This window comes from Ailuropoda melanoleuca, chromosome 5 (assembly GCF_002007445.2).
Source record: "Ailuropoda melanoleuca isolate Jingjing chromosome 5, ASM200744v2, whole genome shotgun sequence".
Classification (NCBI taxonomy): domain Eukaryota; kingdom Metazoa; phylum Chordata; class Mammalia; order Carnivora; family Ursidae; genus Ailuropoda; species Ailuropoda melanoleuca.
In genome coordinates this window covers 62467484-62480457 of record NC_048222.1, presented here as the reverse complement: position 1 = coordinate 62480457, position 12974 = coordinate 62467484, and the positions used below count along the sequence as shown (strand labels likewise).

General features: G+C 40.6%; 1 protein-coding gene across 3 annotated transcripts in view; it reads right to left on the bottom strand.

Annotated features, from left to right (window-relative positions):
* ZNF106 (zinc finger protein 106) overlaps window positions 1-12974 on the bottom strand; it is a 64059-nt gene that overhangs the window by 8378 nt on the left and 42707 nt on the right. For all 3 annotated transcript variants that reach the window (XM_002913195.4, XM_011227644.3, XM_034661090.1), the window contains 8 exons: window positions 10356-11136; window positions 9943-9998; window positions 9233-9378; window positions 7494-7628; window positions 4840-4956; window positions 1800-1991; window positions 1262-1324; window positions 437-556 (listed from right to left, as the gene is read on the bottom strand). In XM_002913195.4, coding sequence (XP_002913241.2) covers window positions 437-556; window positions 1262-1324; window positions 1800-1991; window positions 4840-4956; window positions 7494-7628; window positions 9233-9378; window positions 9943-9998; window positions 10356-11136 — 1610 coding nt within the window. The remainder of the gene's footprint in view (window positions 1-436; window positions 557-1261; window positions 1325-1799; window positions 1992-4839; window positions 4957-7493; window positions 7629-9232; window positions 9379-9942; window positions 9999-10355; window positions 11137-12974) is intronic.

Here is a 12974-nt window from a genome sequence, read left to right as displayed (position 1 = left end):
AACCGTACCTGAGGCACTATGCTGAAGCACCAGTAGCATTTTCACAGAAACATAATCTAATGACAATCTTTCTAATAAGTCCTCAAGGGAGGAGCTGATAATTGGAAATGAGAAAACTAATTTCTGTGTAGTGTCAAAGTCTCAAACCTGAAATTGCACATAAGGAGAACTAGACAGGCTTTAGATACTACAGCGGCAGTCGGGAAACCACCCGGTACTGACCTCTGTGAGCCTCACCATATAGCTCAGAGCCATGTTTCTGAAAGTGCTGTCCACAGACCATCTGCTTCAGAACTGTCTAGAGGGCTTGTGGAAAATGCAGATTTCTGGGCCCCACCCCCACCTTACCACATTTAAAAAAAAAAAAAAATCAACACCAAACCCAAACAGACCTTTTCCCAAATCGTTCAAGCAACATAGTGTATCTAAATTCTACCTGTAATTCATAAACACGAACAAATTTATCCAGGCAAGCGGTCACCATCACTTTCCCTAGGATATTCACCACAGTCACTGCATGATTGTGACCTTTGTAGATCCGCACAAGCTCACCAGTCTGCGTTCAAACAGAGACAAGTCACTAGACTGACTTTCAAAATTCCTTCTGACTTTTGAGATTTATGACTGTATTATTCCAAAAGCTGTAATTCTGAAGCTACTTGTACGTAAGGTAGCTGAACTAATTTTAACAGCTAAGTACTCAGACAAGCACTTATTACAATATAGGTACACAATATATCTGAAATGTATCCTGATGGATAGAAGCTGGTGTCTTAGAAAGAGAAGGTCCACAATGCTATCTGTACGTGTTTTACAGGTTTTGAAGTATTTCCACTTTTCTCATTTCATCGCATCTGGACGAGTCCCTGAGGCTGCATTACCCCCGGGTTTCTAGCCCAGGCACTGAACTTCACAGAGCTGCCTCCATGACCTGAGCAGCGTCTCTCGGCTGCTTTCACTTGTTCTATTTTAAACTACACAACATACCCACTTTCTTAGTGTCTCAGATGCTCGATTTATCTCAAGTTTAAATGAAACAAACTAAAACTTACATAAACTTTGAATCTGTCCCCCATTAAAAATTTTGAAAAGGTCAGAATTTCCACAGTGTTCACTACTTTCCAAGAGCTTATACGGGGTAGAGATTATTATTAAGCTTTTCACTGGAAAAAGGTTTCATTTAAATTGCAGGAAGTCTGAGGAATCCTTTAAGCTTTAACCATCATTCCATTCAAGAGTTCTTTACATCAACACAACTTACATGAATGTTATGGGCGTGGACTGACTGATCGCTGGAGCCACTGAACACAAGGTCATTCACCACCTTAAAGAAAAAAATTCATTGAGGTAGATTTGGTATAAGGTTCTGAGTTTACTCTGTAACTTGTAAAGCACGTTGTTCAATTCTAATTTCTAACCTACTTTGAGAGGAGCATGAACTAGGGATAAAATAATAAGTTCCTCAAATTTTCTAAAGTGAAACTTCTGTCCTACCACCAGGTACTGTGAGGAACTGACAGTGTGTTACTGGGTTTGTTGCCTCTTCAGAATGATTGTGAAATAGCCAAGGGCTTTAAAGTAAATCTACATTCTATAATAAAATACACCTGTTTCTCTGTTAATATAGTAAAATACAGTACAACCTTTGGTGACCCAAGCCTAAAGTAAAGCACTGTAATCTCCTTGCTCTTTTCAAGATGGTGTGTTCTAAATAAGGCATTAGACAACAAGGGAAATGTCACTCAAATCCTTCTCTTTGTGCCAGACAACCAACTCCTCTTCTCTCGCGCAGTACTTGCCTTCATGCAAAGGATGGTTTTGCTATGGCCCTCCAGAGTTCTGAGGAGGAGTCCATTCCGTGCATCACGTACACTAATGGTACAGTCATATGACCCAACAACAAGAAGCTTTCGGGCACCTTCCTGAGCTGTGGCAAGACAGCTGACGGCCCGAGGGCCATGGCACTCAAAGATTTCAAGTCGTTTATTGTTCTGAAAAATATGAAGTATTATATGAAGTAAAAGCAACTTAGCTGCTAAATGTCCAAGTCAACTAACCCAAACCACTACCCTGATACAAACTCTTAAATTCTATTACCTGTACTTAAGTTCTCATACCCCATCCCTGTCTTAACTTCCCGATCTCTGCCACTCCCATTCCAACTCTCTGTGTCCATGACTCCCTCCTCCCCGATTCCAGTGGGGGCACACCAAACTCTTGCATTATAAACACATTTCTAACTTCAACCTATACTATCTGATCTCTTTTTATGCCTTCTGTCACTTCCCTTAGGTTATAATAATGATCAATTTTTTTTCTAACACATTTTCCATGCCACAGACTCAGAAATTCTTTCCCTGATTTTTTTGTTATCAAAAATTATACAATTAGCCATGTGTCTCCAAATTTCTCCCCTGAGTATTACTTACTTAGATAATTTCGGTAAGAGTCTCTCATTCTCCACCTTTCTGTTATTCTCAAGTTCTTCTGATTTCTCGCTCTATATCATCTCTCATAACATCATTTAGTGAACTAAAGCCTTTTCTATCAGTCAGAGTGGCATGGTCACATCCTGAATTCGCAAACATTCCTTTTCCTCAGATCTTAGACTTGCTTCCCTCATCCCCACACCAATCTGGTTCATAAAGTCTCCCACGTCCCAAAAACTTCTCAAAAGGAACTTTAGGGGGGCGCCTGGCTGGCTCAGGAGGTAGAGAATGCTACTCTTGATCTTGGAGTCGTGCATTCAAACCCTGAGTTCGGTGTAGAGATTACTTAAAAAAAAAGTTTAAATATATATATATAGAAATATTAAATACATATAAAGGAATTTCAAGTGCACACAAGCGGTGAAACTCCCAGAAACTAAGCACAGAGCAGCAGCTGGGAGCCTCCAGGGCTAAGCAATGACTCCAGCCATCTTAGATGCTGGGAAGACGGCCTGATGCAGTTCAGGGCCCACTGGTGGACAGGCACAGATCAACAGCCCTTTCTGTTGAGACTTCAGAAGCACTGCATTCTGGGTGTATAGGCAAACCAAAAAGGGCCCAGCCCTCACAAGGCTTCAAAATGCCCATGTCTGCAGACTCTCAAATCTGTCTCAAGGTCCACCTTTTCTGGGGCTTGTCAGTCAGTTAAAGACCATTTCCATTTGAATTTCTTGTCCTCATCCTGCCTCAAAAGTCTTGCTCCTAACCTCTGTCTACCTTTGATAACATTGCTCTCCTAGGGGGCGCCTGGGTGGCTCAGTCGTTAAGCGTCTGCCTTCGGCTCAGGGCGTGATCCTGGAGTCCTGGAATTGAGCCCCACATCAGGCTCTTCCACTGGGAGCCTGCTTCTTCCTCTCCCACTCCCCCTGCCTGTGTTCCCTCTCTCGCTGGCTGTCTCTCTCTGTGTCAAATAAATAAAAAACAAACAAAATAAACACTGCTCTCCCAAAAAAGAATTAGGTAATTAGCAAGTTTTATCCTTTAAAATATTTCAAATTTATTATTTTTATTTCTTTTGCCCTAACCAGATCTAATGTCAACAACTTTCACTAATGACCCTTCTGTGATCTTTTCCTATCAAGTGACCCAAACAACTTGGCACTTGATTATCTATGTGCTAGGTTCTTCTAACTTGATTTTAAACTTTATCTCAAAGGCAGAAGCCATGACATATTTTATTGTATTCCTTATAAAAGCAATGGTTCCAGCTCACATGTGGAAGGAGAGTTGGTAGGTATTCACAAAACATATAAATAATACTGTAATTGGGCATAACACAGTGAACATTGTTAACACGCTGTTAAAAGATGACCGTGGAGCGCCTGGGTGGCGCAGTCGGTTAGTCGGACTCTTGATTTTGGCTCAGGTCATGACCTCAGGGTCGTGAGACCGAGTCCCACGTCGGGCTCCGTGCTGGGCATAGAGACTGCTTAAGATTCTCTCTTTCCCTCTCACTCTGCTCACCCCGACCCCTGCATCAGCACACTCACATGCTCTCTCTCGGTGGGGGGAGGGGAGAGATGACCAGATGACCTTGGGATACAGTGCTACAACTCATTAGCAACCAAACCCATCAATTCTACCTCTTACATCTTTTATCCATTCTCTTCTCTTCATCCTTAGTCTGACCTTTCATGTCATCTTCTACGACAAAGCCTCCTAAATGATCTTCCTGCCTCTACTAGTACCAGTACTTTCCTATCATCAACCCCAGAATGACTTTGTCTAAAATACAAATTGGATCATGTCTCTCCTACTTTAAAGCCCACAAGATGGAAGTCCACCTACATTAACAAAGCATATATGGCCATCAAGAACTGGTCCCTCCTCATTTCCTAAGCTTTATGCTGAGGCCTAGCACAAAACAGATGCTCAGTAAAGTTTTGCTCGACAAATGAATTTATCTTTGGATTAGGAAAGAATGAGGCCACATGAGCAAAAGGCAAATCTATGACTGGGTTCACATTACAGAATAGGCTATCCTCATGAAACCCTAAGTCAGTGCCAAACCACAACAATGTCATACTCAAAAGAATTTAAGCTCATTTTTCATGGTGTCATTCTTAAAATGAGACAGACTAGTTTAACCTATGACTCATTATTTGGCCCCAAATCGTCAGGCTTGGTTTAATTTAGTAGAGTTACCTTTTGGTCCTGGCACACTTGGGTCTGAGCAGACAGAATGAAGGATCTTATTTCACTTATACCAGAAGATAACAGGTTTTGAGTAGCAGCTCATTCTGTTGTTTTCTCACACGAGAAAACAGAAAAATGTCTGCCTTCTACTTTTTTCCACACGCACACTACTTTCAAGTGACATGGGAACATAGCCTTCTCCCCAAACACCTACCTTTATGTTGAAGGTGACCACAGTGCCATTTGCCAGTCCCGCATAGAGGATTCGCCATCGACTATGGAGGCAGAGGACCCGGTCTTCCAACTGTAACTGTTCCACACACTCTCGTGTCTGACAAAAGTACACAACACCTCATTAGCAGAGGTAACAGCAAATAAAATGTGAAATCAATCCTTCTTAAAGCAGAGTGTGAAATGATTTTTATGAGGAAGAAAACATAGCATCCTCTATCTTGTAGAAGACTCTCTTAGATTTGGCCAAAGACTCAAGCTATAAACAAAAAATCAACTCTAACAACGTCACTTGTGTTCCTAATTTGGAATGCAGAAACTCTTCAAAGAGGACTAAGAATTGGGCCTTCAGGGGCGCCTGGGTGGCACAGCGGTTAAGCGTCTGCCTTCGGCTCAGGGCGTGATCCCGGCGTTACGGGATCGCCCCACATCAGGCTCCTCTGCTATGAGCCTGCTTCTTCCTCTCCCACTCCCCCTGCTTGTGTTCCCTCTCTCACTGGCTGTCTCTATCTCTGTCGAAAGAATAAATAAATAAAATCTTTAAAAAAAAAAAAAAAAAAAAAGAATTGGGCCTTCAACTTTTAAATTAAGTAGCCAAAGATAAAGCTGCATTTTACATCTAAAAAGGAAAATAAAGATTACAGTGGTATACTTAATACTTGCATTAATCATGTATGTGCTTTCCTATAATTGATTCTCTATTTCAATAGTTCCCAAATGCCTCCTTCAAACCAGTGCCGGCTTGGCTGATCCGTAATATACAGAACCCCAAGTTTCATCCTCAATCCCAGAGATTCTAATTCAGTCAGCTCTGGAATATGCATTTAAAAAAATTTCTTTAGTAATTCTGATGCATATCCAGGTTAAATAAGTACTGTTTGATTTCACCTTCAAGAAATGATTTCCATGAATTTCCAGAACTGGGTTGTATTAGCAATTCTAGTTACCTAGGTAACCTGGCCCTGTTGCCGGTAAGACAGCCAGTGCTCAAGATTTGTTACTGAATGATACCAAGCAACAAAAGGCCCAAGTGTAGCTTTTAAACAGGACTGGAAACAGATGTTAAAATCAAGATTTTTACAAGTGGGTAGGATGAGACAAGCTGTGGGTAGGATGATAAAAACTTCAGGCTGTCAAAGATTCTGACCTCTTTTCCCAACCTTTTATAAAAAGTCAGTCTCCAAAATTATTCAATTTTCTCCCATAAAATTACAAATGCCATGTATAAAATTGTGAAATAAAGAAAAAGACAGTAAATATGCCCAAATGTTAAAATTCATGCTGCCTCTGGTTAAGCCATGTGAGATCTTTTTGTAGTCTTCATAGGGAAATCAGATATAAACTGTGATAAAAAAAAAAAAAAGATTCCTTCTAAAATATGAATTGCTTGCTGACAAGCATCTAGTCACCCAAGAAATCTAATGGAGATGTACAACAACATTAATGTTGTTTTCATACATGCTAACAAACATCCATTCTGCAGACCAGGAATCAAGGAGTCATTTCAACTTCCAAATCTATTTTTTAAGAAACACATTTCACAAGACTATAGCTGCTATAGATAGTGACTGCTCTGATGGATTTGGGCAAAGTAAATTGCAAACTTTCTGGAAAGGATTCACCATTCTAGATGCCATTAAGGGAACAAGTCAAAATATCAATGTAAACAGAAGTTTGGAAGAAGCTGATTCCACCCCTCAAGGATGACTGTGAGGGGTTCAAGACTTCAGTGGAGGAAGTAACTGCAGATGTGGTGGGAAGAGCAAGAGAACTAGAATGACAAGTGGAGCCTGAAGGCGTGACCGACTTGCTGCGATCTCAGGATAAGACTGCAATGGATGAGGAGTTGCTTCTTACGGACGGGCAAAGAAAGTGGCTTCTTGAGACGGAACCTACTCCTGGTAAAGATGCTGTGAAGATTATGAAATGACTACAAATGATTTAGAATATCCCATAAACTTAGTTGATAAAGCAGGGGCACAGGGCTTGAGAGGATGGACTCCAATTTTGGAAGAAGTTCCACTGGGGGTAAAACGCTATCAAACAGCACTACACACTATAGAGAAATCGTTCGTGAAAGAATAGTCAATAGTGGAGGCAAACTTCACTGTGGTCTTATTTTAAGAAATTGCAGCAACCACTCCCACATCTGTCAGCGGCCATCAACACTGAGGCTGGACCTTCCACCAGCAAAAGGACTACAGCTCGCTAAAAACTCAGATGATGGCTAGCATTTGTTTAGCAATAAAGTATTCTTTTTCTTCCTCTTTTTTCCCCTCCCCACCCTTCTGTGGAAGAAAGAAAAAAGTATTTCTTAATTAAGGTACATACACTGTTTCTTTTATATATAACAACACTGCACACCTAACAGAACACAGTATAGCACCAACATAACTTTTATGTTCACTAGGAAACCAAACAATTCATTTGACTTGTTTTACTGTGATATTCACACCTTACTGAAGTGGTCTGGAAACCAACCTGCAGTATCTTTGAGGTCTGCCTGTTATAAAATAGGCTTGGAAGTATAAGAAAGTGGGCAGAGTGAACCATCTGTCTCAGCGTCCCCACTCTACCCAGTAAATACAGTCGAAGCAGCTTAATATGATCACTGTTGATTTCTCTGGACTCACTTACCTTGACATTATAGCAGCGAATGGTATGGTCACTGGAACCAGTGTAAAGGGCAGCATTCTTCCCAGAGGTCTGGGTAACCAGGAGGCAGTTCACTTTGGAGGCGTGCCCCTCAAAGACACCAATGCACTTCCGACTCTAAAGTCAAGCACATATCAGCTCGTTATTTGCGGGTGATTAGAGAGAATTAGAGAATACATTCCCTCAACAACAACAACAACAACAACAACAACAACAAAAATGCTAAAACATACAGTTTGCTGCTGTATCCTCAGTGTCTAGGTTAGTGCCTGATATACAAAAGATGCTCAGGGGCGCCTGGGTGGCACAGCGGTTAAGCGCCTGCCTTCGGCTCAGGGCGTGATCCCGGCGTTGTGGGATCGAGCCCCACATCAGGCTCTTCCGCTATGAGCCTGCTTCTTCCTCTCCCACTCCCCCTGCTTGTGTTCCCTCTCTCACTGGCTGTCTCTATCTCTGTCGAATAAATAAATTAAAAAAAAAAAAAAAAGATGCTCAGTAAGTATCTGTTCACTAAATGCCCAATAAACAGTCACATGAACTAAGTACCTGCAACTCTGTTAGCTGAGCCATACCAAAAATACTGAGGGCAATCTGCTGTAAGATAGATCAGAATTTTAATTAATGCCTAGGGTAAGGGTCTCCAACATACGATCAAAGACCTGACAAATCCAAACTGTAGCTAATTTCCCAGATAATTTCCTGCATTTCATCAGTAACTTATAAGAGAATGTTCCATAATATTCAGAGATGTATCAGGTGCCATCATAGGCCGTAGTGATCCAGGGGCGGTTTCACAAGGGAGCATCCTAAATGTTATCTTTGTGCACATACGGAGATCCACTTAGAATGCGCATACACACATACATATATTTATTGTGCAATTAAGAGTTAGAGCCAGTCCCCCAAATGTTACACTCCTACTTCCTGGTACCACTGCTTCCTTCCTTCATTCATCCCTGTTGCCCCTTCACATCACTAAGCCAATGGAACCTGGACACCTCTGCCTAGAGCGAACACATTTGCATGGTCCATCATCTAACCTTTTGACTCTCAAGGACTTCAGTAATTTCAAATACTTTCATGGCGTCTTTTCAGACAACAGAATATTCCTAAAGCTTCTTGGCTATCACCGTTGATAAGCAAAATTAGTTTGACATATACCAAATTCAAAACTCAAAAGTTTACTCTATGAAAACTGAGACTAACGAGCATCAGATTATACTAAGTGTGAGGTACTAGAATGCTATTGCTCTCCTTAATAACTTGGGACAATTAATCAAATGTGAGGAAAACTGCCTCCTCTAGTACTTCCCTGATATTCATTCTACCCTATTATGTAGCAGCTGTAAGACTGACCTCATCAACAACGCCACGACTAGAACCTGTTGTCATATCATCTCCCTTTGCCAAGTGGTTGTTCACAGTCCAACAGAGGACCCGTTTTTATGGCAATAGGAGGAAAAAGAAACCCCGGGGGCTTCTGAAATCTGCCTATGAGCAGGAGAACTAGCTTTAGGAAGAGGTGACACCAGAGAAAACAGAATGGAGAGACAGAAAGGTGCTAAATCCCCAGTGACCCAGCTAAGCCACTGCATCAACCTCATCTACAGTCTAAAACTCACCTTTCACCAGACAGCAAAGAGATTACCTTATTGTTTAAGAGAGCATGAACTGGAGTTCCTAAAACCTGCAAAAACATTCAAATTGATTTATCAACTCACCACCAGATTATAAGCTCGGACAGTTTTATCTGCTGAACAGCTGTACAGTAAGTTCCCAAATATCTGAATTGCATTCACTGCGGCTTGGTGCCCCTCAAAGCTCCCTTCTGTGGGCTCATCATCATCTCCTGGCTCGGAAGATATTTCTGGAAAACAAGAATATGTTTCAGAGACGTGTCTGCTTTTGTCTGAAAAGATACTCAGAAATTAAAACCATTGCATAATATAGTGGTCCCTGGATTCGTCTTAAAACCCAGTTCCCCTAGCAAAACACATCTTTCATTAATGATCTACATTATGAAGACTTTGTAACAAGAGAAGGCAGAGAAGTCCTCTCACTTAGGAAAAAAGACAGATACTTATTTTTTGAATGAACCTGGAAAGTACCAAATCTCTCTCCACATCCTCTCTTCTGCTGCCACTTATTCTGTTAAACAAGGCATTATTCTTTAAGCAGTTCCTTCTCAAAGCAAAAACCCCGGGGAGGCAATGAAACCTTAATACTCATTAGCTGAACAGATAGGACAGGTGGGAATAAGAAATTAAAAAGGCAGGATTGAGGATTTACAGATACCATAACTGCTGGTTAAAGCACTACCCTTGGTGACGATCACCCCACCCCACCCCATTCTACAGGCTTAAACCCTGACTCTAATATTTATATCCCTTTTCTCCTGTGGTTAATTTAAATGAAGCTGAATAACCAATACCTGAAGAGTTCTTTGAGCCTTTTATGGAGGAGATCACAGTCTGAGTTTCTGCCACACTACAAAATGATAGCAAAAGTCTTTTTAGCATTTGTGAATAGGACAGGCCATAACTAAAGTTTTCCTGACTCAAAGGACTGTTCTGAACAATGGGCAACACAGCAATGATAGAAGAGATCAGTTTTTCCATCTGAAATTTCTATATGAAAGGAAGTTTAAGTACAGTAAATATTTACAACACAAAGGAGAAAGCAGAAATCTCCACTGCCAAGGTTTGAGTCTTCCTATCCATAATCTCTACTGACTTTCTATACACTGGATTCTTATTTAAAAACTGATTCATAACCAAAACTTGTATTTTTTAAGAAAAGAATAATGGTGAGGCCATTCTGACTGGATCAGCACAACATCCTCACCTTACAGGGATACCATCTTTATAACGAGTGCCAATCTCACTGGTAGAGCTAACTTCATCACAACCAGAACGAGACGTTTCTAATGAGTTTTGCTCTGTGGAGTTCCAAATATCCTTTTTAGATGGACTGTCTGGTTTCTCTTCTCCAGATTCAGAAGAATCAATGGCCACCACTTCCAACTGAGGGTTAGGGATCTCCAGGACTTCCAGAGACGAGTCACTCTCTTGCTCATCTCTGACACTCTCTTGTTCCGGGCCAGTTCTGCTATCTTCCCAGGTGGAGGTTGTCACCTTCCCCCCTTTAGCTGACTTTCCGGTCTTTGCTTTCCTTACAGGTTTAGCAGTAAATACATCCTGTTCAGTGTCACTGTTCTCAGGAACATGAGCAGCCCGCAGTGTTTTCTTCTTCCTAAGTTTCTTCTTTTTCTTGTTTCCCCGAGTTTCAGCTGACGTCAGGGTAGATTCTGCCTGCTGCTCAGGCTGGTCAGCGGGAGAGTGGGGTTCCCTCTCTAGGGGGGTTTCGGAAACAAATGACAATCTTGGAAAAGAACTGGAACAGGCCTCAGACCCGCTGTTGCCCTTGCCTGGCTCTTCATCCTCTTTATTTACGCTTGCAAGACCAGCTGGCTGGGAAGAGGGGCCATTTCCTCTGTTCCTGGTATTTCCTTGCTCCATGGAAAACTTCAGTTCTTGGCTAGGCTCATGGGAACTTTCTGTGACCTCTGATAAGGACAATGTTGCAGTGATGACTGGATAAACTGGACAACTGTCACCGTTCTCTCCTGAATTGAGAAGGAAAAAAATTACTGTCTGCTCTTCATCATCATAAACTGCCAGTATTTACCAGTGATCGAATCTCTACCAAAGAACGACCTTTCAGTGATATGTGAACAAAGCTATGACTATTAAAGCAGTTATCTCACCCCTCAGCTTCCCATAGCCTACAGAAATTTCTATGATAGCACTTACTACACTTTGCCCTGCAGTAACCTCACAAATAACATGTATGTCGTGTGCCGCACAGAAGCTCTTTATGGCCACGGACTGTTTCTACCCGTCTCTTTTCTTTCTTTCTTGTTTGACATGTCCACATATTTAACATCATGTTTTATTCTTGGTGGACATTTAAATATCTACTCAGCTCATGTGCTTTCGCCTTTATTTCTTAGATGTTTTCACTATGCCAGTTAACGGGTACATCATCCAATTTGGCTACATAACAGAAGTTAAAAAGTCAGCTGACTTAAAAATGTCTATTTTCTTTGACTTAGTTATTTCATGTGGAGGAATTTAAACTGATAAAATAACCACAGAAATAAAGACATACACAATGTAGTGTAGATACTAATAAAAAAAAATTAAAAAGGATAAAAAGCAAATATTCGAAGGAGATTATAAATTACCATATCCATATTATGCAACTTCTCAAGTATTATTCAACTAGTAAAATTAAAATATTTCAGATGAATTATTTCTATGACACAGGAAAATGATCATGATATATCAAGTGGAAAAAAGTTGGGTTATAACAGACTATGATTTTCCTTTTGTATAAAGCCTACAGGTAAACACACATTTATAATTTAAGACTGAGATAATATATAACAAAATAACATCTACATTTTTATAGTCTTCCTTTTTTCTTAAGATTTTATTTTTTCATGAGAGACAGAGAGAGAGAGAGAGAGAGAGAGGCAGAGAGAGAAGCAGGCTCCCTGCAGAGCAAGGACCCCGATGCAGGACTCGATCCCAGGACCCTGGGATCATGACCTGAGCTGAAGGCAGGTGCTTAACGTACTGAGCGACCCAGGCACCCATTTTCCATCTTTTTACAGTGAACATGAATTATTTTGCAGAGGAAGAAATCTAATAAAAGCCATTTAAAAAAAATATTAGTTTAAAAAGTCACTATACTACTTCTTTACCAGTTTTTAAAAAAATATTGAATACTATTCACACAGAAGCAACAAAGTTCCAGATGAAAGATAATACACATTTGAGACAGATATCTAGACTAGTGTTGCAACAGGTAGCAAAACCCAGGGTAATTCTTCAGACTTTTTGTTTTTGTTCAGATCACACAATGCCAGTTTATTTTTACATAACTGTCAATATAGCACCATTACGGTTACATAAACTTTGGGTAAGGTTTAGAACAGTTTAGAAGTTATTCTCGAATGGTAGCCACTTGAGTGTTATTTTATGAAAAGAGTAAAAACTCTAGCTATTTCTCAAAACCACTCAAGTTCCTATTGATGATTCCAACCCCAGTGTCCTCTGCCTTTCATCATGGGCACCTGACTCTTAGGCTTCTATTAATCCTGTCTTGCCTTTAAATGATAAAGTTAAGTGCTGAGAAATTCAGAAGATATAGCTTATCTAGGAAGTTGACTAACTTCACTTATCACTCACACACACACAGAAAAAAAAAAAAAACCAATTCTGCACCAATCCTCATTATGGAACATTTTAGGTGCAAATGCAAAGTCAACTTAGTAATCCTAGATTACGGAAAATTGAGGAAAAGTTACTGATATTTAAATAATCCTCCTAGGGGCGCCTGGGTGGCTCAGTTGGACTCTTTTGATTTCTGCTCAGGTACTAATCTCACCGTTAGGAG